Below are 27,227 nucleotides of genomic sequence, written 5' to 3' on the forward strand. Positions count from 1 at the left end.
GTTGCTGCTGCTGCTGTTGCTGCTGCTGCTGCTGTTGCTGTTGCTGCTGCTGCTGTTGCTGCTGCTGCTGCTGTTGTTGCTGCTGCTGTTGCTGCTGCTGTTGCTATTGCTGCTGCTGTTGTTGTAGGTACAGAGAGCAATGAAGAAGGCAGTAGCGAGGATGAGGACTGCTGTGGAAGGTAAGTGTAGTACACGTTCTCAGTGATTCAGCTCCGCTTTGGTCAGAGTATTCGTAGTTGTTGATAGGGCGGAGCAACTAATTGTAGAGTATATAGATAAGCACCGCCGCCGCTATGTCGTACTCATTCAAACAGGAGATCTCCAAGGCCACGCCGTTTTTTTCTATGTTTCGCGTCACCTTATTCGATGAAATCAATGAGGGAGGGCGAAAAAATTAAAAAGCCATCCAAAAAAAAACAGTGTACGTGCATTGCATTTGTGTACAGTGAAGCAACGCAGCACTGTTCATGTACATAGTCATTGACATGTACATGAATACATGAGTGTATCCCCTCTGCCATGCTTGTGGTCCAAACACAGGCGGCATGATGATTGTGTGACTTGCGGCCCACACACACATGTAATGATGTCCATGTGTGTGAGCTGAGTACAATCATGCGTCAATAGTAAAATTAGTAAATAGAACAAATATTTAATTGATGCCAACATAATAGTTATGTGTAACAATCATGTTCCGTTCTTTTTCCTTTTGGGTTACATTTTCCAAAAAAAAAACTCCGGCTGTGAAATACATGCGCGCGGGGGACGCGAAACACAGATAAAAAACGGTGTGGCCCAACACATCCTTCACCTATGGTCGGAACTGACAATTGGCTACCATTGCCATAAAGTACAGAGTTGCCAGTACAAGCCCATTACGGGATCAGCATCAATGCGTATTGTGTACCTAGATCACCCAGTTTGTACACTTTGAATAACTGCTAGACTCGTGTGGAGAGCCAAGGACTAATTTATAAGAAGAAAAGAGGACCAAAGAGCTACAAATTCCGCTATACACTCAAACGCCTCTTATCCGGACGCCTCCGATACGGGCACGTCTCTCTACCGGGCACTTTCAGCTTGAGTTCCTATAGCACAAATGCTTCGAATTTGGTTTCTTTTACTTTTTCCCTGTATGTGGAAGTGCTTATTTTTCACTGCAAGCCTATGTAAGTAGATGAGTTATCCTGAGATACGGGCAAATCTGAGATACGGGCAGTGCCCGGTCCCAAGGTGCCCGGATGAGAGACGTCCGAGTGTAATATCCACTCAGAACACCACTAGTTACTTTACAATCAGCTCATGCGATAACATTGCACGACACTGACCAACGGTACTGACGTTCTACACCTAACTATTGGTGTGCGCATCCAGGATGTGCTACAGCTGATTGCCTTTAGGTGTAGAGTGTCAGTACCGTTGGTCAGTGTCGTGCAATGTTATCACATGAGCTGATTGTAAAGTAACTGGTGTTGTTAGTGGATATTATAGCGTAATTTGTAGCTCTTTGGTCCTCTTTTCTTCATATGAATAACTGTAGCTTGCATATTGCGCAATACACCTGCTAGCATACTGATACATAGTGCCTCCTGAATGCTATCTTTCACACAAGACGGAAGTTCTTTGGCGCCTAGTGCTTTTGACCCCAAGAGCATAAGTATACCTCCTGTTAGAGAGAGAAGTGTTTTCCGCACCACAATTTGTATACTAGTAGTGACCTTGCTTACGCCTAAAGGCATTGATGATACCAGTTGCTGTTACACTCACTGATCCTTACGCACAGATACACAGCATTCCCTCACTAGTGGGACCATGGTTATTAGGCTAGGGCCTGTTTTGGACTTCCCACTCTAAATAAAGAAAACAAACAAACAAACAAAACAATGTGTAATCTGAGTTTCCCAGTGAGAGAATGGAGTGTCAGTCGATGCAAGTAGTTGATGTGTTGTTTGTTTTCGCAGTGAGATAATGGAGTGCCAGTCAATGCACGTGGCTCGTGTCAAGACCCTGCTCAGTAACATTGATGTGGACAACAGCCAGCCACTTCAGCTGACGTGTGTTGTGGATACCGAGGAGGGAGTCATCACATTCCGTCACCAGGGCGAGGAACTCATCAATCATGAGTTACATGTATGTTGTTCGGTTGATTGCTCTTCGTGAAGTCTTCAACAACAGTGGCTTTTAAGTGGAAACCACTCTGGAATAGCGCGAAGCGATGCATTTTAGCTTTGTGCAAAGTGGACGTGTGTATGTTTATGCCCACGCGTGTGCATATGTGTGTGTGTATGTGTGTGACTCTGTGTGTCTATGTGTGGATGGGGGGGGGGGGGGCGTGCGTGCGCGCGTGCGTGTGTGTGTGTTTGTGTTTCTGTGTGTGTTTATATGTCAGTTGTATCTATAAGCTGTGTGTGTATGATTGTGTGTTCAGATCCCATCGGAGCCACGTCTTCTCTACCCGGTGATGTTGTTTGTGCCGACGGGAGAAGACATCCTGGACTTTGAGTTCTCTAGTCAGGAGGTACGCCACTCATTCTCTCTTGGTATTGTTCTTGCCAGAACTGAAACAAATGACCACCTCACCAGGGCTCCAACCTGTGACCTTGTTTTTTTCAAAACACATTCTCTCCATTTGGAACATCCTGAGGAGTGAAAAATTGTCAGCCCCTTTTTGGTTGGGCCTGGTCCCATAGCTCAGATGGTTAGAGCATTGTTCATGACAAGCAAGGTCTGGGTTCGAGTCCCGGTGGGGTTGGCTTTTTTTCTCACTTTTCTGGCAGTTCACATACCTGACTGTTTACATTGAAATTGACATTCTGCCGTTCTCCGTTAATCTAGTCATTGCTGATTACATGTTTTTGCCGTGATAATGTAGCTGCTTCCTATTGCCTGTCACTGCTTCTAGTTGTCACGTGTCGAAAGACACCATGTAGGTTACCCCTCACATTACGGTCCATCTCAAGCACTATTGCTGCTAGTTGATTGTACAGTAGACTGTAGGAGTGGTGAACTACAGTCCGTTCACTTGAAACTGGCCCGCGCTGTAGCTGAGGACGTACTCAAGGCAGCCTTTGATAAATCACTGGACGAACCGTCAGAGCGTGGTTTTCAGAAACGCGAAGAGACGTAGTGCGAATTAAAACTTGAAAATATCGTAGGAAAAGCCTGGAGCACAAACTTCGCGAAAAAAAAGAAGGAAAAGAGAAGGGGATCTCGCTGAAAACCACCAATTAGCAAGCTTTGTGCAAACCTGGCCGAATATGTAACTTTACTACCGATCAAAAATTCCACCGGGGAAGTTAATAGGATGAATTGCACCAGTCATTCAATACAGTGTAAAGAAAACAAGTACCGTAAAGTACCGCCAGAGCGCCCCACCTTGACTTTACAGCCAAGGGAAGAAAATCATATGGCAGAATGCTACTAAGTTTATAGGGTGTGAGAACCTTTTTGTACTAAGGTCACACTCGGCATGTTTTTATGTGGAGCTCGCATCCACTCGAAGGTAAACTGGATACGGATTGTTTGCATAACTTGCAATGTGTGTACAAGGTCCGTGTCGTATGACCTACAGACAGGAAACCACCTCCACAAGACGACCACGAAAGGACGAGATGGTGGGGCGCTCTGCCGGTACTTTACGGTAGTTTATTGCCTCTACTAAGATGTAAATAAAAAAGTTAGGTGCCAGTCTTGATATTCACATAGAACATCCAGCCAGCTAATACTTTCTCCATTCTTCTCATATGGAATGATGATGGATGTGAAGAAAAAGAAGAAAAAAGTGTGCTGTGACCAGGATTCGAACCTGGGTTACTACGGCCACAACGTAGGGTCCTAACCACTAGACGATCACAGCTTGCTATTGAGGAGCACACTTTCTAAATCTCTTGGTATTCCTTTGAAGGCCTGCTGGTCCACTCTGTGTGCTTTGAGTACTCCACTGTTGCTGACTCTGGGCTGTGTCTGAGGGCTAGGAGTTCACAGTGTCTTCCCCCCTGTTTCTCTTGTTCTAGCTCGGATCTTGAGCCAATAGTATTAAGTAAAGAGAAAGGACCAACAAGTTACAAGTTATGACTAACAGTCCACCAAGGCAACGACATAATTATACAGTCAGATAGTGCGACAACATCTCGTTACCTTGGGTTGAAGTTGGTGGACTGTTAGTAATAACTCATAATTATGTCATTGGTCTTTTTCCCTGTTTCTTTTGTTCATTTGGATTTAGGATTGCATGAACCTCTTCGATGCGGTGCTCAGTACGAAGAAGAAGCACTATGTTGTCCCGCCTCGACTGAGGCTGGAGATAATGGAAGATGCCGAATGGCGCATGCTCCCGGTCAACTTGCCGCCAATCAAGAGTCGGTCGTCCAAGAGCGGAGAAGTGCAAGTCAACGTCGACAAGCCAAGTATGTACCATATTATCCCGATTACAAGTCGCACTCGATCATAAGTCGCACACCCATGGTCAGGTTTGAGCCATATTGTTTTGATATAATCACTTCAGTTGTAATTCATGCTCGATTATAAGTCCCACCCCCTTTTTACCCTTGGATTGTTGTGCTAAAAGGTGTGAGTTATATTCGGGAAATACGGTGGTTAAATCCCTACTTCCTTCTCCTTTGTCACAGAAACAAACGGAAGGATTCAGAAGAAATGTTCCTACTAAACTGCAGCCTCGAGAATGTGTTGCTATCAACAGCGATTTGTCACGTACATAGACAACTAAACTATTTCGAACACGACTATGGAATGAATGCATTGAGAGAGGATTAGAAAATAGCACAATGGGACTCTAAGATATCAGTGTCATGACCCAGATCTGACTCGTCGTGAAAGCGACCACGCATTGTCTTCAGCAGCCAAAAGCTGGGCTCCGAAATCTTCTAGAGTTCTGTATGAACCATGATTAGTCCTGCGAAGGATTTGGCACTTTCGTTAGTTGGCAATCATGGCTTACAACTCGTGGCCTACAGTCCATTCACAAAAAGATGGGCCCTGGCTCTGGCGAGCTCCCGTATTAGGCGATTTTCAAGATTTTATCGTACACAGTGCAGTGCTGTGAAACTTGAAATTTGAAAAAGGGTCCAAAAAGGGTACCTGAACTGGGGTTCGAACCGTACAATGCACTGTTGCAGGCAGGGTCAAACAGCCTGGATTTTGATGGGTTTTCCCAATTCAGTGCTCTTGGGACAAAACCTGGCCGAAATATTATTCTTCCTATGGCTTGCTTTTTGGAGAAATAGACTTCAGAAACATAATTGGAAAAGGATTCCATAGGGGGTTGCAGAAAAAACTCTAAAAAAACTCAACGTTTGACCCATTTATGGCCAAAAGCTAGAAGTCCATCTTTTTCGAAATGGACTGTAGAGCCGCAAAGTGTTGTCGTACGTCGGCAACACCTTCAGTACAAGTCGTCAGCGTTGTACTCACTACACTGTTGAGCTTGAGGGGACCACGCTTAGTCCTGCAAGGGAGCTGATACCTTTGTAAGTTGAGCAAGAGTGGCGCCTCTTCTCGTGTTGCAAGACACAAAGGGTCGACAGTACTTCGCGTACTGTGGACTCCGTACCCTTTTGGAGGGAACACGGCATTGCCGCCTGCAGCTATGTTTGGGGGAAGAGCCCATTTGGGTGAACCTGCAAGAAGGAAGCAGCTACGATTTCCCGCCTGCTGCAATGCATCCCAGTCCACCGGATCGCAGACCAAGATCATGCCAGCATTTGGAGATCAGTAATATTCACATTTGGATGAGCGGGCTCCCGGTATTGATCTTTGTACTTTATTCTAGTTTGGCTGATTGCACTACTGTTTGAATAATACTCGTGCATTCTTGCCGCTGTACACTTTTGATCACATAATGTAGCTTATATAAGGAGCTGTTTTGCTACCATTCATCCTCGACTCTCCCCGGCGGGGAGCTCACTACTCCTTCGATTCACTCTCGATTCTGGGAAAGTCAGTGCGACTCTCTCCTGCTTTGGGTCTTTGACTCTTCACGCTTGATCTTTCGATCTAGCATTGCAATGGTTCAATAAACATTGTTCAAGTGAAATTAGAAACCTGTCGTTCTGTGTGAGCTAGCTAACTTGGATGGCGACTATATTGGTCGTCTACCTGGGTAGCCACTAGACTGATCTAAGCCAAGTCACAAACCCGCCAACACGCGGCCATGACATCAGCACTTATCTAACCCATTTTCCACATCTCTCATTGCTTTGCCTCTGTACATTCAGGAATGTCAGTTATGGTGGAGATATCCCGGGAGCTGCACAGCTGGAGTTTGCCTGAGCTTGTTGAAATGCCACAGCTGATGAGGTATGTATCAGTGAGAACTCTGGTGATTTTTGGTGGATTGTGTATGTTTCAACCGTCGTAACTCAGCCTATTCTGGAACAATGCTTGCCATCGAATAATGTACGCGGAAAAGCAAACTCTCAGCTTGCAATAGAGATAATCACAGCAGCTATATGACCTACGGTTTTTTTTATATAAGACTAAGACGTCCAACGTTGACCACGGCATATTGACTTGGAATGGATTGCACATGGCACTTCCACACAATATTTTCCGTTTGTACTCCTTCCTCATGGCCTGCTGCCATTGAAACAAGACCAAAATGGTGTCGGGAGGGGTGGGGTCGGGAGGCTGCAACGATATTAGCTCTGCAAGAGCACAGGAGAACATGCCATTCCTGGCATATCTGTGGATTGGCAGCCAAACTGCTAAAAGGCTAGCCATATTTTAAGTACCTAACAGGCGGTTCACACGACAGGCACTTGCACTTTTCACAGCAAGTGATTCACGAGAAAAGTGACTGCGTGCATTCACACGGCTTCGCTCGCCGACAGGTACGTTTGCATTTTTGAATGATTCACCCACCAGTTGCCGTGGGTATTTCAAATTTTCAAATTTTCGGCACGAAGAACGAGTAAAAAAGAGCTGCGTAAAAAACAAAGTCTTGTTTCGCGTTTTTGGTGTACATGTACTCGTGCAAGCCACGATTATCGTGAAAGTGGGCCTCCCAGCTCGCTTGCACTTTTCAGCCACTTTTCTCATTCACCGGTGAAATTCCGGTGTGCGTGGATTTGCCTGTCGTGTGAATCGCGTATAAGTACCTGAATAAAAGCAATGCATCTGTGCTAACCCTTTCTGTGCTGACCCTTTTACCACTGCAGGGTATCCAGTAAAGGAATTGTTCACAATTCTGGTGCCTCATTTCGTTGTGTGTTGCGTGTTGCGTTTTTCGTGTTTTTTTGGTTTTGCAGCTTCCACACCAAGACATTAGACCTGTACAGTGGACTGTGCATGCAGGGAAATGAACTGATCACTAACCGCATCACTTGTGATCACGTCACCAAGCAGCAGCTCATGGAGTGTGCCAAGATGGATGGTGAGATGAAGGTGTATGATGTACTGTGTGTGGGGGGGGGGGGGGGGGGTGCAGGTCCATGCATGTGTGTGTGGGGGGGGGGGGGGGGTGCAGGGCCATGCATGTGTGTGTGGAGGGTGGGGGGGGGGGGGCTGTGATAAACGACCGAGGGGCGAGTTTAGAAGTAAGACCAACTGGAAACATCTCAGAACACACGCACGGACTCTGCTATACTCTGATGAAAAGTATGTCCAACTGCTTACATGCAATGTTTTCCCTTCTGCCGGTGTAGATCTGCCAGGTCCTCTGAACCGGTCCTTCTTCCGCCTCCTGAGTACACTACATCTGGAGAAGCATGTGAACGCAAGGTAGAGTTCATTCAGTCACATGTTGTACTGTGTTCTAGCCTATGTGTAACCAGGCTGTGATGGAAAGCCACCCTAACAATGTATGGATCCATACAAAAATTGGATTCGAAAGTCAGCATTTTCATGGCTCCGGGCTGGCTGTGTCGTAGCAATTTCAAAACCTATATCATAATCTTCTATGTGAGTTGTTGGATCATGCTGGCTCACAGGGGGAGATTGCATTCTGTTGATGGCTCCGGGTCCGGCTGTGATGTAGCACTTTCAATCCCTAAAGCAGAATCTCGTATGCGAGTTGTTGGGTCATGCTGGCACACATAGAGAGATAATGGTGTGTTGTTGGGTCATGCTGGCACACATAGAGAGATAATGCATTCTGTTGCTGTGTGTTGTTGTTCAGATTGCTGACAAGAAGTGAGTTTGTCATCCCGCTGGAGCTGGTCAAGAAAGCGTCCAAGCTCTACACAGCCAGTGACAGCAAGTCTGTAAGTCAAGTTTCCATGGGGGAAAAACATCATAAATCTACTAAATCTACTACTACTACATCGAACACAGTCAGTATCACGTTGTGGGTATCCTCTCTATGATGTCCAGTTTCTGCAGTCAAACAACAAACATGCCCCTTGAGGGAGTACAATCTGTGTGATAGTGATTCTCCACAAAATTCCCAAAGGCTGAATTATTTGCAAATTGGGAAATTCCCTTACGATACTATGATCTGGGTAAGCTGAAACAGACAGAATAGTGTGCAAGTTCAAGTGTGACTCTAGTCACCCATGTCCTTTGTGCTGTGTTTGGCCTGCAAGCCAACGCAGACTCTGAGTTCATTCTAGGGCAAGACAAGGACTAATTTATTTCTGTTGAGCACACATGTGTATTACAGAGGAGGGAGAAAGTACGGAGGGAGACAGTACGGAGAGACAGTACGGAGAGACAGTACGGAGAGACAGTACGGAGGGAGAAAGTACGGAGAGAAACAGTACGGAGAGAGACAGTACGGAGAGACACAGTAAGGAGAGAGACAGTACGGAGAGAGACAGTAAGGAGAGAGACAGTAAGGAGAGAGACAGTACGGAGAGAGACAGTACGGAGAGAGACAGTACGGAGGGAGACAGTACGGAGGGAGACAGTACGGAGAGACAGTACGGAGAGACAGTACGGAGAGACAGTACGGAGAGACAGTACGGAGAGACAGTACGGAGAGACAGTACGGAGAGCGCCAATGCTGTAAAAATACCATGACAGTATACTTTATGTCCTTGTTGTGTCCATGTGCATACAGAAGTTCAGTGTTGCCCGCTCATCACTGATGGGCCGTGTCCTGCCTGGTATGGGCATGGCTAGAAGGCCTGATGAAGGGCTCAGCACTAAGGGGAAACAGAGCCTCTGCAGCAGCTTGACCAGAGCTAGTAATCAGAGTAAGTTCCGTGGGTCCAGATAACATGAATCCATTTGCATCATGCCTCTACGCAAAGCGCAGCTCACTAAATTGCATCGACCAGGGAGAAGTGGTCTTGGGAGAAGATAGAAGTGAGCTCGAAGTCATCCCAAACAGGTGCCACGCTGAGCTCAATGCACTTGTACACGCGAGTTGTGACTGCAGTTTCTCCTTTCGTGGACCGGAACTGAGCTTCCTACATACCCGTACGGGGTTATGACCCATCCCCCACCCCCCCCCACACACACACACACACGTACATACATGTATGGGGTTATGACCCATCCCTCCCCCCCCCCCCCCCCCCACACACACACACGTACACGTATATACACGTACACACATACACACATGCACACAAGGAGTTATGAGGTGCACATGATGAAGAAAAGCCTATCTGACTCTGACATTACTACAGCACCTACAGTGCAGTTACAAGGATTTTAGAGAGTAACCTGACTGTTTCATAGCATTCCCGGGAGCTAGGCAACTTTGATTGTTGCCAAGCATCATGTTTCAGTATGAGTTGATACTATGTATCATGTTTCAGTATGGGTTGGGACACCATGCATCATGTTTCAGTATCATGCAAAGCTTAGGTAGTGGCTAACTCCATTGCCTGATGTAAACCAAGCTACGTCACTGCACTATCTACTTTTAAATGAAACCAACATTCATATATTCTGTGCGTCAACCTGTGTGTGTGTGTGTGCTTGTGTGCGCGTCTGTGTGTGTGTGTGTGTGTGACTCTACAGGAGTCAGTTAGGAATTTTGTAGCTCTCATCGTTTGATTAGTTTTTGTTAGTTTTCAGCTCTCAGGGACGACTCTGGGCTTCCAGGGTCGTCCCTGGGACAGTTCCCAGTAGAAGTCCACAGCGGAAAGTCACCAGAGCAGATTACAGGACGAACTTCGGGTGTCGTCACTCTGACTCTGTTTTCCGCTGTTGGACCCATCGCGAGGCCTTGCAAGCCCGCGAATGGAGCCATCTACCGCACGCAGTAGGAGACGAAAGGAGTTTACCCTGAGCGTTGGGACGTGGAATGTCCGCTCGTTGCTGGAAAGTGAAGGACCCGTCCAAACAGCATCCACTCGACATCAAGTGGCTGACGACAAGAAAATTTATCGGATAATTCAAATTTTCAAACGTCTTGGATTGGAAATAGTTTGTCTTCAAGAGACCTACTGGCTGGATAAGAACGTTTACAACATCGACGGAGCAGTGCTAATTTCGTCTGGAAGACCTTCACCTGGCGAGGGAGAGTCGTGTCGAAGGGGTGAAGGTGTTGCGATTCTGTTGCTGGGAAATGCAGCTCGCGCGTGGCGTGACGGCGGTTGTCAATACGACGCCCGCAGCTCTCGGATTGTGTCAGCGCGATTGAAGTTTGATATTCATGGGTGTTCACCGGTATGGTATACTGTCATCTCCGCATATGCTCCGACGTTCGCCAGCAAGCGAATTGCCAAGGAACAGTTCTTTGCGGACTTGCAAGCGACTTTGCCACGGATGGGCACAGAAAAGTTTATTCTGTTGGGTGACTTCAACGCCAGAGTTGGATCCCGTACGCATGCTGACGCTGATGAGTGGTCACGTGTACGGGGCCCACATGGAGTGGGTGAGATGAACTCTGCAGGACGTGAGCTGTTGGATTTTCTTGCAACTATTCAGGCAATGGTGTGTAACACATGGTTCTGCAAGACAGAGGATAGGAAGTGGACCTGGCAACATCCAAGGTCAAAGAGATTTCATTGTATTGATTTTGTCATCACGTCACAAGCTGACTACCACCAATGTATTGATGCTCAAGTTATAAGAAGTGCGGAATGTGGGAGCGACCACAACCTGGTGGCTGCGCGTTTTGTAGTAGGCCGTCTGCAGCGCCGCTCGCGTTGTGTGCAAACGAAGAAATGTAAGCGGTTTGATGTTGCACGTTTGAAGGATGTCCACAGCACTGACTCATCTGGAAACATCACACGAGTTGCTGATGTCTATCGTGAATGCCTCACAAACAGTCTGCAACAGCCGAATGAACATACCACCGTTGAATGCAAATGGTCGAGGTTGCGCACCGCGGTCACCGAGTCTGCAGAGGAGACCCTCGGTTTTCAGAAACGTCGTCAACCAGATTGGTTTACTGAGAGCAAAGATACCCTCGAACCCTTGTTGAATGAAAGGAATCAGCGATATCAAGAATGGATTTCAAGTGGCAGGTCTGATGACACGTGGAACAGGTTCAAGGCTGCCAGGAGTAAGGCAAGAGCTGCTGTCCGCTCTGCCAAGAACTCCTGGTTCACCAACAAAGCCAAATCTCTTGATGGTGCACGGTTCAGTTCCTCACGGGTGTGGGCATGTGTTAAGGATATGCAGGCTGCCAAGCAGGGATTACGCCCTGTGTCTACTACCGCTATTAGGGATGCAAATGGCAACATCTGCAAATCTGTGGAGGAACAAGGTGGACGATGGTACCAACATTTCGATGGCGTACTCAACATCCCTAGCACATTTGATCCATGTGCCATTGACGAAATAGACCAGCAGCCTATCAACCAGAACATCGCTGGCAAGCCGGATGCAGCAGAGGTGGCGCGAGCTATTCGACAACTCAGCAACGGCAAGGCCGCTGGCGCCTCAGCTATCCTGCCTGAGTTGGTCAAAGCGGGTGGTGAGAGTTTCATGGAGGCACTGTTGGATCTGTTGCACCATGTCTGGGATGACGAGGCTGTTCCGCAGGAATGGGTAGACTGCAACCTTGTGCCAATCCCAAAGAAAGGTAACCTCTCATTGTGTGATAATTGGCGTGGCATATCACTCCTGGATGTTGTTGGGAAAGTTGCTGCTCGAGTACTTCAGTCCAGATTACAGATTATTGCGGAGAATATTCTACCCGACTCCCAGTGCGGCTTTCGTAAGGGTCGATCTTGCACAGACATGGTGTTTGCAGTTCGCCAAGTCCTGGAGAAGTTGTACGAACATCGCTGCCCGGGATACGTTGTCTTTGTTGATTTACGTAAGGCGTACGACTCAGTAAACCGTGAATGCATGTGGCTGATTCTCGCGAAGGCAGGGGTCCCTAGTAACATCGTAAACATCATCAAGTCGTTTCACACCTCCATGTCAGCTACTCTCTCCATCGGGTCAACACCCATCCAACCCATTGCAGTGAAGAGTGGTTTGCGGCAGGGCTGTTGTATGGCACCAGTCTTATTCAACATATTCATGTGGGCTGTTTTCCAGAGATGGTCCAGAGTGGTCGAGCATGTGCCTGGTATCGGCGTCCCGTTGGCATTCAATCCTGGGGGCTCGCTTTATTTCAAGAGAAAGTGTACTGACGATCAGACTACCATCAACGACTGCCAGTTCGCTGACGACTCTGCACTGTTTGCCACTACCCGTACTGCTGCTGCTCTTGCTCTGGATATGTTCATCGATGTCTCGTCTGCATTTGGTCTGACCGTCAATCTGGACAAGACCAAATTTATGGCGGTTGGCTATGGTATCACGGATGATGACCGACTTCCTCTTCCTGTGAAGAATGGCACATTGGAATGTGTGCGTGAGTTCCGATACTTGGGTGCTGTTATCCATGATTCTGGCCGATCTCACAAAGATGTATCGACCCGTGTTTCATCTGCCTCCCGTGCTTTTGGAGCGCTCCGTCATGCTGTCTTCAATGACCACAATCTCTCTCTGCGCACCAAGCGTCTGGTTTTCGAGGCCTGTGTTCTGTCCTTACTGCTCTATTGTGCGGAGACGTGGGTACCGCTGCAAAGTGATGTGCAACGGATCACGACCTTCTACTACCGGTCGCTTCTTTCCATCATGAGTGTTGCACAGCGGGATGTGTGGGACTTGAAGATAGCCAAGGACACCATTCTGAAAACATGGAATGCAGCAAACCCACTGGATATTCCCGACCGCCTCATGCAGAGAAGACTGGAATGGCTTGGGCACGTGGTACGCATGCCTGAGGAGCGGATGCCGCGGATGTTGTTGTTTGGCACATTGCTGCCACCACGCCCAGCGTGTGGCCCGCGGAAACGATGGCGAGACGCAATTAGGGTCGACCTGCGACGAATAAACATCGCCGACGAGTCATGGTTTGACACAGCGCAGGAACGATCTGAGTGGCGGCAAGCTTATCGAGCAATACAACCAGCTCAGAAACCGGCTCGGGAGATAGTCTGCGAGGTGTGCCGGCGTGCATTTGCTCGGCAGCAAGATATCGCCCGCCACAAGTGCATCATGGAACGGCGTAAACCAGTCCAGCAGCAAGCCAACAGCCGCCAGTGCTCCCAGTGTCACCGATGGTTTCGGAGTGCGGGTGGCATTGCAGTCCATCGCTGTGTCCAGTCCAATTCTGCCCCGAATGTTGCCAATGCCACAAGCTCTTCACCTGTACGCCTATGTATTCGGAAACCGTGCTGTACCGCTCACTGTCCCATTTGTGAACGCTGCTGTAAGTCGATCCGGGGCTTTGCTATCCACAACTGCAACCGATCCACCAGGCGCCCAACTGCTGATGAAAGGGACAAGTTCCAATTGCAATGTCAGAATTGCCGGAGGCGTTTCAAAAGGCGAAACGACTTATCCTGTCACCAACGCTCATGTCTCCTCTCGTCTCCGTCTCGCTCAACGAGAAACACGTGACCTACATGGCAGTGTATACCAGGACCAGGACCAGGTGTGCGTGTGTGTGTGTATGTGTGTGCACGTGCGTCTGTATGTGTGTGTGTGTGTGTGTGTGTGTGTGTGTGTGTGCATGTGTCTGTGTGTGTGTGTGTGTGTGCACGCGTCCGTGTGTGTGCATGTGCAGGCTGCAGCATTCGCCACTGTCTGCAGAATCGGCAGATGGACTTTGACCTACCGCAGCTGAAGACACATGTGCTAGCTACACTGAAGCAAGCACTAGCTCAGCATAGTTATGACAACTTCCGACTAACAGAACAGCGACAGATTGATATTCTTGTGTAAGTCGGAGTTACTGCAAGATATTATAATACCATAGCAAGCACACACACACGCCCGCATGTACACCCGCGCGCGCACGCGCACACACACACACACACACACACGCACACACAAACATTTCTAGCTTTCACTTCAGCACATTGGTTTCCCAACCGGCCTGTAATATGTAGAGATACATTTGCAGAGACCAAGCTCTTAGCAGCAAAAGTATAGAAACTGCAAACTCGGAATGTCTAACTCGCCTGACTTTGTTCTTTCTGTATTGCTGCTGTTGTCGTATCCACCACCGCTTCCACTACGGTTAATACTGCCACCACCTGATGTAGTCCTCTGTTGAGTTGCTGTGATGAACTGCTAGTCATGGGTAAGCCATTGTTTTTTTTGCAGCAATTGTGTGTTTCCTCTGCTCTACACATAGTTCTGTGTTATTCCTCGTAAGACTCCCGTGGTTAATGTTTGTGCGTGCGTGCATGAGCATTTGTGTATTATTGTGAGCGTGAGGTTGTTACTCGGTAGCCACTCAGTGCCAGCAATCATGACGCGTCCCTGGAACGAATGAGTGCATTGACTGTATGTCTTTGAGTTCTTCACACATATCTTCTCACTTGATTGCTTGTCACCATGTCGGGGTTTGTACGTGTATCAACACAGGTTTATTTGATGACAACAACATTCAACAGCTGCTGGTCCTGCTTGACCCATCATCCTTTGCAGATGAGGAAACCGGAGGTAAGGAATCACTGAGGACAGGAACTATCCACTGAAATAATAAACATGACCAAACCAGTTTGGAAAGACAAAGAGAAGAAGAGATGATTTTAACTACATCATGAAGTAGGATTGAGAAAAAAAGAGTGCTTTTGAGAGGGAGGAGGACCTGCGCAAAGACTGGATGCACTGCTGACCAGACTCAAGGATGTAACACCTAGTATAATGTCCTGTTCGCCAGAGACTCAATGCATATCCCAATACACTCATATCTCTCATATCCGGACCTCCAATTTACACGTGCCTCAGTCTACCCGGCACCCTGTGGGTTAGTTTTAGTGGAAATATTACTACTCCTTTGCCAAGTTTTGTTGAAATAGTGACATTATATTCCAGATCTATGGCCATTCTCCATCAAAACGTATGCCAATCAGAAGAAGCGAAAAGTCGATGGTGAGCCTACCAAGTAAATCTAGTGTGCTCGTAACTTACATGCATATGCATATGCAGAAAAAGTTCATGCGGAGAGCAATGGACTATGTAAGAAAAGGTTCATGCGGAGAGCAATGGACTATGTAAGAAAAGGTTCATGCGGAGAGCAATGGACTATGTAAGAAAAGGTTCATGCGGAGAGCAATGGACTATGTAAGAAAAGGTTCATGCGGAGAGCAATGGACTATGTAAGAAAAGGTTCATGCGGAGAGCAATGGACTATGTAAGAAAAGCATGTGAGCAGATTTGCCGAACCACACTTCTGAAAACCTGCAGGCAATGCTGGTCAGAGAAACGTCCATGAGCAAATAATGCTGGGCACTGCAAAACCCAAGCTATGGGCAGTGGCCAGTTCCAGCCTGCCCAGATAATAGAGATATCAGCGTAGCCTTATTTCTTCGGTCCTGGGAGCTACGTATGTACAGCAAAACCTGTGACTAACAACCACCCTTTTGGGGCCAGAGAAAGTGGTCTTTGGTGGCAGGTGGTCCTTAGTTAGAGGTTTGCACCGCACAACCATAATATATGAATGTGAGACCATGCGTGCCTGGCGACATGGTCTGTAGTAGCAGGCTGGTCGCTAGTCACGGTGGTCTGTAGTAGCAGGCTGGTCGCTAGTCACGGTGGTCTTTAGTTACAGGTTTTACTGTATTGTGATGAGAGTATTTGGCGTGTAATTGGAGCATTCTGTAGACTTTTTGGAGACCGCGTGGGGACGGTGTGCAACATTCATCAAACTGTCAGAATTCTTCATCTTTGTCACTTTCTGTCCTTGCTATTATGCAGACGGCACGGACGGTCTGGTGTGCTTGCCACTGCATGAAGATGTCAAGTTGCAGGTACGGCTTTGCTGTGAAACGTTACGTCAATCTCTACTTTAGGCAGACCGCATATAGCTGCACAGTTCCATACTGATGGCGGTGTGAGGAGCTAAAGGACCATAAAACGGGCCACATTGCTCGCTCAATGTTGCACGTAGGACCATCAAGCGACGTTTGACTGTGCATATAGTTCCACACAGTACGGTCTTGGTGGTGGAGATTCAGCTCCCATCCTATGGCACCATTGCGTTCCTGTGTCGCCATAGTTGCATGTAAATGCTTGAGACAGTGAATGGTGGTCGAGGATAATTCTGTACTGTGTCAGGGAGTACTGTATTGGTTAAAACGTTGTCTTCAGGAACTTTAGCATGAATCTCAAGTCAATAGCAATTGAACATGCCTTCATTGATGTGTGTGTGTGTGTGTGTGTGTGTGTGTGTGTGTGTTTGTGTGTACATGTGTTTGTGTACATGTGTTTGTGCATGTGTGTGTGCGTGTGCATCTGTGTGCCCGCATGCATGTGCGTGCACGGCATGTGTGTGTGCCTGCATGTGTGAGTGTATGTGTGAATGTAATGTTTAACCCAACATTCCCGCACAGGTATGTCGGCTTCTGCAGCACCTGTGCGACCTGCAGCTGCGGCATCGCGTGGAAGGAATTGTGTCATTTGCCGACACGTTTGTCAGCGGAATGCAGTTGGTAAGTATGATACGCATGTTGATAAAGGCAGCAGTCACTGCAGAGTCATGAGCTCCGTTACCAAGAGTACATGGAACCCAGAGTGTGCAGCTGGGATGGGTTGCTATCACGGCGGAGTTACGTGATTACATCATTAATTTTTAGTGACGCAGTGCGTACAAGCAGGATTCATGCAGATCTCCTGCTGCGCATCTGCAGCTTAGTTGCACGCACTACGCCACTTACTGGGCTTCATTTAGGCCGCAACCACACTACGTAAAAATCACAGTACAAATTTCATGCATATCTCAGTGCAAGTCGGTACGCAACCACACTACACTTTTCGGTCTGCATAGATGACATTTTCACGCGATTAGCACGTGACGTTGTCGTACCAAAGCGTGTGCCATGCGCTGGAAAAGACCGGGAAATTCAAAAAAGATGCTGATGCTGATGCTATGTACGACGACCAGGTACAAAAACAAAGTTGTACACAGGAGATGGAGCGCGAAAACGACAAACGTGGCTTTCTACAGGGGTGCGCCAGTTGCTGAAAACCTACAAAGCGCATTTTGCATTTCGCACGCGTCGGCATGACGATTTCTACTGTAATGCCGTTTGTACGTGATTTTGTACCTACAGTGCATTTCAAAACTATAGACGCGTAGGGTTTTTGAAATATTTCAAATTTGGCTGGAACTTTTTGAGAATAGTTTTCGGAATATTGCTCAGGATCGCTCCACAATTACTCTCATATAGTTTCTAAAGGATTGGATAACAGACGCCCAATTTGGAAAAATTTATGCACAAAGTGATCACAGATTTTATGTGGTATAGATGCTGGCATAACGGTTTTTGCCTAGGTACGCGTCTATAGTTTTGAAATGGACTGTAGTGTGGTTGCAGCCTTACTCTTGACTAGGGGTGAAACGGTTCGGGTAAGGAACCGGTTTTGGAACCGCCAGCTGAAAAGATTCGGGTACCCGTTCCGTCAAATTTCGAACCGAAACTCGAAAAATCTCGTTCTCGTACAAATACATGTACACGTCAAGTCTACTCAAGATTTTAAATGTCTTACCTTACGATCCCCACTCTTCCAAAGAGTTCTCTGGTCATCATGGTCATTATCTTCTTCGCACTTGGACTCTCCGATATCTCATCCTTGCTCGTAAAAATGTTTTTTTTCTAAAAAATAATTGTCGCGAACGCATTTTGTCGGTCTGGAGAAAAGAGTGCATGGAACCGATACCCGAACCGTGGGAAACAATGTTGGCATTCGGGTACCCGAACATGAAAAACATGGAACCGTTTCACCCCTACTCTTGACATTACCGATACTCTGCTGCTACAAAACCATTGATAAAACAGCCTGTACAGGGAAAGATCCTAAAAGAAAAGAGAAAAAAGTGTGCTGTGACCAGGATTCGAACCTGGGTTACTACGGCCACAACGTAGGGTCCTAACCACTAGACGATCACAGCTTGCTGTGCGGGAGCACATGTGATATGGGAGCCTGTTGATAGATTTGTAAACTAGTAGAACACCGCCCCTCGACAAGGCATCCTACATAGACCAACATGTACACCATACCACAGTTTACATGTTCAGGCATGGTTGTGCCCGCCGCTGGCATGAGCAAAACTTTTCTGAGCTTGTTATGTTTCTCAACAGCATTGTATAGACGGTGATAACGGGGATGTGCGAACTTTCCTTTACGTATTTCAGACATACATAAAACTCTCCTCCTCCATGCGCACGGAGGAGGAGAGTTTTAGGCGAGACCAAAAAAAATAGAGATTCCCGGGCCCTCCCGCACCAAAATCGAGCCAAAGCCATTTTTTTGAACAGTTCATACATACTCGTACTGATCGTGTGAGTAGATCTGTGACGTGGAGTCACACAAACCCGAGCTTGTACGACTCCCTGATGTACAGATCAGGGCCATCGTTGGCCGAAATATAGAAAAATTGAACGGGTAAACCGCGTACCTGCTGTCTGGAAAAAATTGAATAAAAACTACCGGAAAATGCTGGAAAAAAAGTTCAACATGGCATGCACTCATGTACATACATGGAAAAAAAAAAATTTTTTAATTCGCCCGCCCGCACCAATTTCACATGGGTCCTGCCCGGGAATCTCGATTTTATTTTGGTCTCGCCTAATATTAATTTTTTAGAAACGGCCGCATGTTACCGTTCACAGTTTTTTATATTTTCAGACAGGCGATTCAGAGTGGGAGTTTGACTGTTATTCATGTCCTTGTGTTCAACAGGATCAGGGACTGAGGCTGGACGGAATCAAAAATGCTCCAAGCTTCTCAGCCGCCATTACTGCCAAAATGACGAAAGAGTTCCGAATGAGCCCGAAGGAGCAAGTAAGGGATAATATTAGCAGCCTCGCTGTTGTTAACGACGGCTCTCTATGTGGATAGTGAAATGCACAGAAAGATGATAGTGTGAACTTACAGTGCTGGCAACTGAAATCCGACCCCTGAGCTGTGCGCTCACATCGCAAAGACCCAACACGGGATGGTAAAACTACGAAATAGAGACCGCTAGAATGTGGACGCACCGCTAAGGGGTCAGATTTCAGTTGCCTGCACTGTAGATCCTGCATACAAGACCCCTGCTGTTGTGAAGGAATTGTGTGTGTTTTGGCCATGGTCAAGCTCAAGGTGTGGGGTGCCTCGCAAGTCCGCTTTTCTAAGCTTTTCATCAATTTCGAGTCCCGGTTCGCAGGTACCACTTTTTCGGTTGTGATGGCGTGAAGGAAAGGTTATTGCTCATGTGCATGTAATTATATGACCATATATAAATCACCTGCATCACATGCACATGCAGTGTAATTGTTGCCCCCCCCCTCACATACACATGCAGTGTAATTGTTGCCCCCCCCCCCTCACATACACATGCAGTGTAATTGTTGCCCCCCTCCCTCACATACACATAGTCACATACACATACATTACACTGATTATGTCATGTTGCTTCCTCGCTACCGTGCTTATAGATGCGAGTGCTTCTAGCTTTCCGTGACTGCATGGACACCAGCGACTCAGCACTGAAAGAGCCGCTGAAAATCGAGATGATGGAGTTTCACGAGAGACTCCTGCAAGCCTGCAGTCCAGAGCGCTGCTACATACCAGAGCAAGGCAAGCACGTGGAGTCGTCACCATCGTTGTCAACGTGCAGCAGCTCTGATGGCGAGAGCGAGAGCTATCGCACCATGCTGCGGAATCTGGTCGGCGTGGTACGTCGACGTGCGTCCTCGATTTCTGAAGTGCCCGAACCGCAGTCAATACAGCAAGGTAAGGTCAAGTCAACGTATCGCCAGTCCATGTATAGTACTGCTCAATGAAATCCAGTCGAGTTTCTCAAGTATGCGCCACCGGGCCTTGCGCAGCCCTAGACCTGCGAACACTGGACTGCGAAATGGTGCACGGCGCGAACTCGACTCTCGCGACTGGATTTCATTGAGCAGCACGGTATATGCCTGTACACATGCATGCATATTTGGATTGGTTGTGGAGCTTGCCTGGGTGCTTAGAGCTGTACTGGCAAGATGTCAGCAGTCCTTGGTTCTAGTTCAGGTCCCAATATGTCCATTGCACCCATTCCCCAACTTTCTTGTTCTGATGTGCAGTGACGTTATGCCAATGCAGATCTGAATAACTGTGTAATTGCTATCACCTGTATTCGCTGCTACAGCGGATTCACTCCAGCGTTTGATTTGCACCACCATGTTATCTTGGGCACAGCAGAGCATCCTCTCACCCGTGTTGGTTCGTGAAGTGTTTGATCTGCTGTACCGGCAGTACAACAGCTACAAAGAGGTACTGTGTGCGCGTGTGTGCGTGTGTGTGTGTGCGCACACGCGCGTGTGTGCGTGGATGTGTGTGCGCAAGCACACCTGCGTGTCTTTGTGCAACTTCTGTGTTACACGCTATAGATAATGAGCAGCAGCGTGCCGGGCGTTTAGAAAGAGGTATTCTTGAAAGGGAAGGTGGTGTGATGGACCTTACCAATGATATTATTTTTCAAGATTTGGTTTGCTTTGGCCCTGGACATATGCATTTTGGAGACTCTTCCCAACAGATTTAAAGAATCATTCAAGATAGTCACTAAGGGGCTCACTTGAATTACCTCATACTGTCGCGGACATGGAAATCCAGTCGATTGACCGGGGCCGGCGCCCTCAGCGCGCGCACAGAACGCTGCGTGCAGTGCAGTGTACATGTTGATCCGATGCGCTGAGCGCGCTGCAGCGCATGAATGCATGTGTGTACTGCTTATCCACGGCTGCATGGCCAGCGCCCTGGGGCCACTAGACATGCGACCGGATTTCCATGTCCACGACAGTAGATCAGTACTCTTGACCCTAACCTGGCCCGATGATAAGACACACTTGATTATAAGTCATACCCCACTTTCAGGTTAGATAGTTGCAACCCCTTCTTTGGGCTAGAATTTTAGTTTAAAAAGGTGCCACCTATATTCGCAAAGCAACCTCCATCCTTACTTTGCATTTTCTTTGTTCATGTCCTAGGTGATGGCCGCCCTTGCCAAGGCGTACGTTGTGGAGGGCAATGGACTTGGGCGTATCCAAAACCTACTGGAAGCTCTCGGTAATGTCAGGTCTCTGCTTCGGGTGAAGATGGATACACAGGAGGAGTCGCTGCTCTGTGATGCGCTGAGGTGAGTTTTACCGGTGCAGCATGTATGGGTGGGCTTTTGCGCGAAGGTGTTTCTACTTTCACATCTGCATGGTTTATTTTCATATTCGTGTGTGTGTGTGTGCAAGCGTGTGTATACGTGTGTGTATGTGTGTATGTGTGTGGGTGGGTACGTGTATGTGTGTGTTTGTGTGTTTGTCTATATGTATGTGTGTATGACTGTGCTTTTGTGGGCTTTGGTATCTTGTGGATGATGGCCGTGCGTGTGTGTGTGTGTGTGTGTGTGTGTGTGTGTGTGTGTGTTTTGTGTTGACAGTAAGCTGCGTAACAACACAATGATCTACCAGCATCCAGACCTGATGCGGCTACTCGGCGTGCATGAGACTGTGCTGGCTGTGATGAGGAACGTTCTGGGAGAGGTCAGTTTGGCATCTTTATTTTCACGATGACCTGTGGCCAATAAGAGATAATAATATAGTATAGTGAGATCTACATCACATGGAGGGTTTGGTATGCGTGATTAGTATGAATTGATGCGCAAATCTCATAGTTAGCAGTGATCAAACTAGATGTACGGGTGAGCGTGGCTCGTGGAGGAGCAGATTGAATTAGTTGAGCAGGACTTTGTCCTACACTAGATCACATGCATGTACACTATGTACTGTATAGCAGGAAATTTTCGGACAGAATGTATTTTCGTACGATTTCGTACGCGGCCTCTTTTGTACTAAAATTAATTCCGTACTAAAATGTGTTCATATATGCGTACTGCTTGCGAACAGGTGCACCTAGCATGCAACATAACACTGTACGAAAATAAATCCCGTACGAAAGGTCGAAATCCGGCTTTGTCCGAAAATATTTCCGTCCGAAAATGTCCTGGTATACAGTACGTTATCCGTGTGCCAGGTGTTGCTCTACAGATCCTGGACAACTGCAATACAGTCAGACCTCGCATAACCGCACACATCTGTTTTCCACAGAAAAACATCCGCATAGGCGAGGGAACCGGATAATCGAACACACATATTGTATGTATGCATGGCATGTGCTGTACATCGATAACCAACAATTTTCTTGAGGATGGCGGGAGATCCGGATAAAAGAGGACCGGATAAGCGAGGTCTGACTGTGCATCCTTACCCATTTGACCAGGCTCTTAAAATAGGAAATAGTAGAGTGTTCTTTTCAGTTTGATCAGATGGTGTTGAAATTATGGTCATATTTTTCGCAAGACCCTTTTCCTCCACCCTCCAACTTCTCTGAGGTTTCCATCTGCATTCTCCAAATGCTCTATTCTTGTTGAATATCATGGTGCTATGTGCCGTCCAGGTTGACACAACAATGTTTAGCACCACTACCAACATGTCCTCTGGTGGTCCTAGTGCACAAAACACGCAGAGCACGGCCGCTTCCATGGGCTCTGGGCCGTCTATAGGGGTGAGTCTGCATGCATTTTTCACCATTCTCTCCATTATATACATGTATCTCCAGTCTCCAGGGGGTACAGGGATGATGCTAACCAGGTTTCACCCCCTGTTGGGCACTGGTTGTGAGAGTTACCATTTCACCCTTGCAGCTAGACATTACATCTAACCACTGGACCAATTGCCATGCGAATTTGCGCATCTTACGTATGAGCAAAATCCACGGAACCTGCTGGGAGAGGACGCGTGTACTCGAGTTTCATCCTGAGCATGTTCTTTTCTTCTTCTTTTTTTAGCTCCAGTATAGGTGTATTTTTTATGGCAAAACAGCCCTCAATTGTTGTGTTCGTTGTTCGAACGATGTCACACAGTGGATATTCAATCAAGAAGCTGAAACACAGCTAATAATAATAATTATTATCATTGGCTAAACTATAATTGTACTAAAGCTATTGTGCATAATGTTATCCACTATCCCTATACATGCCGCCGGACAGAACCCATCCGACAGTCTGCAACCTCCCAGCAATCGCCAGCATCACCGCTTATCCGGGGCTGAAGCTATTGGAATGGATCATAACGAAGTTGTGCAGGAACCACTTGATGAAGTAATTGCTAAGTGATGCTAATATTGAACTGTGCATACTGTAATGCTAATGTTTAATTGATCTTCTAATACAGTCAGACCTCGCATAAGCGCGCACACATCCGTTTTCCACATAATTATCCAGATAGGCGAGGGAATCGGATAATCGAACACACATACTGTATATATATGCATGACATATGCTGTAAATCGGTTACCAGCGATTTTCTTCCAGATGCGGAGGGATCCGGATAAAAGAGGACCGGATAAGCGAGGTCTGACTGTAATGAAACTGGACATTCCTGACTTCCCTGTGTATAAATTAACATATTGCAAAGAGGTGAAGATGGTCATCGTTACGGAAAATTATGCATCTGTCGTTGTTGTTGTATTGCGGTATCATTTAGTTGTATCAAGGCACGAGCACAGGCTTGCTTTGCAGCCCCTACTCTCCCTGCTGTTTTGTTATTGTTTATTCTGTTCTCTTCTCCCCTTCTGACGAGTAGGTTGTGTGCTTGTTTTTGATTTTGTCATGTCAAATTTGGCTTCTTGACCAGTACAGTCTTGAAAGTTTTGCACTGCATTGTACATGTGGGGGCCTGAAGGAGGAGGCACAAACACTGGGAGCAGGAGTGAGATCTGGTCAAACATTGGTGGACGTGGTCAGAGAATGTCTTTCACCCGCACCGTCTTACCTCTCGGTTTCCGCTGTCATCTCCAGTCCTCATGATCAGTAATTCTAGGATGCCCCGTTCCTATAGTGACCCAAAGATAATTTTTCTGAGTTGCTAATATTGCCAGTGTTGCAGACCTCACATTGGTTATGATAATAATGGTGTAATTCATGCAAGACTAACTGCACGCATGTTAACTTCTCTAAATTAGCATCTTCCATATTTGATTTCCGTTTACTACCACTCAGCTTAAGCGAAATAACCAATCATTTGATTGACGACTACGTGAAAATGCAAATAATACTTGATGTAATAAATTAGCAACTCTCTTCATAGTAAATAAGGTCCTGAATTTCAGATTAGTCGAAGTGGAGATAATAACCGTAAAAAAGCTACGAACAAAAAAAGTCAAATTTCAATATTTCAGAAAGAATTGTTTTCAGGTGTGCTATCAAAGGTGTGAATAGTGAGCTGAATGTAGTCCGTATCACATGTGTGCCTAGTGCGACGTTAGGGTTAGTGCTCCCGTGGCCCCAGAGCTGGTAATGGATGTGGTCGATCTCCGTTATAATAGTTACAGTTCGCATGTCACTCATGGAAGGATCCATGAGCTTAACACATCTGTCAATGAAATCCAGGCAGAAGAGCCAACAAAAGGCTCATCTGAATACTGTTAGAACGTATCGCAGTAAGAACAATCGATTTCCATAATAGAATATGCTCCTAGCATATGCTTGTCTTGATCCAACAAGTGTAGTTGAAGACTTGGAGTGCAAATCCCTTAATTGGCAATTTTCAGTTGACCCCCGATTCGGAATTAGCCCACTCAGTGCTTTCAGCTCGTACCCGCATCTCAATTATTCATTTTGGCACTTACCATATTGTGCATTGCAGCTCTTCAGTTGTTCTCTTTGTCGTCTTTCTACTATGGTCGTGCAGAAAGCTGCATGCCAGTCTCCGGCCACAGTAGCGGCATGCTGTCGTTTCCTGACGTACTTCTGCCGTACGAGCCATAACAACCAGAGAGCTATGTTTGATCATCTGGGATATCTTCTCAACCACAGTGGAACCGGAATAGGTGAGCTCCGGGTGTTGATATTTTCTTTGCAGGAATTCCGTTACCATACGGAGATGTCGAGCATGTAATGTCGCGATAATGAGATGTACACATGTGAAAAGTAGATCGATCTTGGGTGAGACGGACCGTTGCATAGATGACATTGAGGTGCTTGTGTCTTTGCAATGTCTCTTATGTTCTTTGTGTGTGCATACGTGCATTTATCGTGATTTCTCTGATTCTCTTTCCCTCATCATCTCTCTTTCCCTCCCCCTCTCTCTTTTCTCTTTTCTCTCTCTATGTATCCCTCCCTACAGTCAGCAGCACAGCTCATACAATCAACGGAGGTACGCCATTGGATGTTGCTGCGGCAACCATACGTGGTCATCACGAGTTGTCTCTGGCCCTAAAGGACTGGCAACTTGATCATGTTGTCCTATTGCTGGCTTCATCTGTTACTGGTAGGGCAATTATCATGCTGCAAAACCATGAATACTTCAGGCTCCTGTGTTTGCAAACCTTGCTTTGTCCTGTCATCATCATCACTACCAGCCAATAGTGCCTTTTAAGGCTGTTGCTGGGGTTCAGAGAATATGAAAAATTCAATTTTTTCATTACTACAGTCTCATGGGAGAGCTCTAGGAAAAACTTCTTTCAGCCTCTTTTTCATATCCATATTGTGACTTGAGCGATAACTAGGTACACCTGTATGTGTAGTAGCTACGGCATACCATTCCCTCTGTGGGGTGGTGGGTTCCGGGTCACCCCGACAAAGGGACCAATCCGCCAGTATTTCTGAATGTTCACCTTTGGGACGTTGAGTGCATGTGCAAAATGTGAGCATGAAGCTAGCTCAGTAGTAGGATAGATCAAAACAACAGTATTTAAAGAGGATTTGCGAATTGCATTACACATTACCATTGGTGCTTGCTTGCTTGCTGTTGTTTCTTTTCTCACGTCCATCATCAGGCTTGACTACGCAGGAGCTACTCGGCCAGAAGAATGATAATCTTGGCTCGATGGTTAATTCAGCGGAGTTGTTTGCCAGCAGCGACAGCTTCAGTATGGACGAGTGGAAACCGAACGATGGAGAGAGATACCTCAACTTCTTGCGGCAAGCAGTCAGTGTGAACGGTCAGTGAAACTACAGTTGTGGCCAAAGTTTTTTTTTAGTTAGGCAAATTTTTTTTAAGAGTCTAGCAATTGTCCGTATTTTGTGTAACCTCATTCCCTGGCTACACATTACCTAGCACACATCTTCACAAAATTTCCTTGGTATCAACTGCGACAAAATTGCCTTGATGTGAGGAACAGGATTTTCTGTTTGTCACCGAATTTCCTCAAAGTTGAAACCCTCTCGTGATCATGTCCTCCTTTGTCCAGGTCAAACGATCGAAGAGAACGCTTCGGTGGTGGTGAGATTGCTGATCCGCCGACCCGAGTGTCTCGGTCCTGGTTTGGACGGCGAAGGCCAGGGTCTGTTGGCTTTCATCCGCGAGTATCTCTACTACATTGACATCTCTCTAATCGGGTGCAAGCATGCGTGCGAGAGAGACGATGCGTCCAAACCCGCCGAGCTGACCAAATCCTCGACTGGGGTAAGCAGATCCTTGCATATTCAATATTTCTTGTCCATCTTTTTGGATGTCCACTGATGGAAATTTTGACAAGAACAGTATAAGTGAGAATTGCCAAAGTAAAATGAATGTTGTTAGCAGCAGCGTTTGCCAGCCACCGGGTAAGATAGGGGTTTAACCCAGCAAAGAGAAGTTGAATGGCGGACTTCGTTTGCATTCCTCTTAAAGTCTTTCCGATGTGTGTTTGTGTGTGTGTGTGTGTGTGTGTGTGAAATGCACTTCTTCCTGTGTGATTTCATCATCACGGTGTGTTGGTGTAGGAGCGTCCTCTTTTGCCGTCACGCACCAGTGTGATGCTGAGTCGCAGGCTAACTGATGTCGCCGTCTCTACACCTC

At 46.9% G+C, this 27,227-nt stretch overlaps 1 protein-coding gene and 2 non-coding genes across 5 annotated transcripts in view; 1 reads left to right on the plus strand and 2 right to left on the minus strand.

Annotated features, from left to right (window-relative positions):
* The window catches only part of LOC135819139 (ryanodine receptor 2-like), a 124,408-nt gene that overhangs the window by 37,446 nt on the left and 59,735 nt on the right, over positions 1 to 27,227 (plus strand). For 2 of the 3 annotated variants that reach the window (XM_065332293.1, XM_065332294.1), the window contains exons 42-67: positions 128 to 179; positions 1,962 to 2,130; positions 2,429 to 2,518; positions 4,226 to 4,406; positions 6,234 to 6,315; positions 7,266 to 7,390; positions 7,662 to 7,737; positions 8,135 to 8,219; positions 9,017 to 9,152; positions 13,985 to 14,138; positions 14,466 to 14,503; positions 14,791 to 14,868; positions 16,126 to 16,178; positions 16,761 to 16,859; positions 19,111 to 19,212; positions 19,848 to 20,145; positions 20,546 to 20,670; positions 21,384 to 21,532; positions 21,827 to 21,929; positions 22,843 to 22,950; positions 23,435 to 23,545; positions 25,137 to 25,275; positions 25,572 to 25,715; positions 26,224 to 26,388; positions 26,638 to 26,852; positions 27,152 to 27,227. The exon at positions 27,152 to 27,227 is cut by the window's right edge and continues 228 nt beyond it. In XM_065332293.1, the coding sequence (XP_065188365.1) occupies positions 128 to 179; positions 1,962 to 2,130; positions 2,429 to 2,518; positions 4,226 to 4,406; positions 6,234 to 6,315; positions 7,266 to 7,390; positions 7,662 to 7,737; positions 8,135 to 8,219; positions 9,017 to 9,152; positions 13,985 to 14,138; positions 14,466 to 14,503; positions 14,791 to 14,868; positions 16,126 to 16,178; positions 16,761 to 16,859; positions 19,111 to 19,212; positions 19,848 to 20,145; positions 20,546 to 20,670; positions 21,384 to 21,532; positions 21,827 to 21,929; positions 22,843 to 22,950; positions 23,435 to 23,545; positions 25,137 to 25,275; positions 25,572 to 25,715; positions 26,224 to 26,388; positions 26,638 to 26,852; positions 27,152 to 27,227 (3,153 nt within the window). The remainder of the gene's footprint in view (positions 1 to 127; positions 180 to 1,961; positions 2,131 to 2,428; positions 2,519 to 4,225; positions 4,407 to 6,233; positions 6,316 to 7,265; positions 7,391 to 7,661; positions 7,738 to 8,134; positions 8,220 to 9,016; positions 9,153 to 13,984; positions 14,139 to 14,465; positions 14,504 to 14,790; positions 14,869 to 16,125; positions 16,179 to 16,760; positions 16,860 to 19,110; positions 19,213 to 19,847; positions 20,146 to 20,545; positions 20,671 to 21,383; positions 21,533 to 21,826; positions 21,930 to 22,842; positions 22,951 to 23,434; positions 23,546 to 25,136; positions 25,276 to 25,571; positions 25,716 to 26,223; positions 26,389 to 26,637; positions 26,853 to 27,151) is intronic. The other variant, XM_065332295.1, reaches the window with a different exon arrangement.
* Positions 3,785 to 3,856, minus strand: Trnah-gug (transfer RNA histidin (anticodon GUG)). The gene has a single exon. It is a non-coding gene; the product is annotated as a tRNA-His (tRNA).
* Positions 18,248 to 18,319, minus strand: Trnah-gug (transfer RNA histidin (anticodon GUG)). The gene has a single exon. It is a non-coding gene; the product is annotated as a tRNA-His (tRNA).

This window comes from Sycon ciliatum, chromosome 6, assembly GCF_964019385.1.
Source record: "Sycon ciliatum chromosome 6, ocSycCili1.1, whole genome shotgun sequence".
NCBI lineage: Eukaryota > Metazoa > Porifera > Calcarea > Leucosolenida > Sycettidae > Sycon > Sycon ciliatum.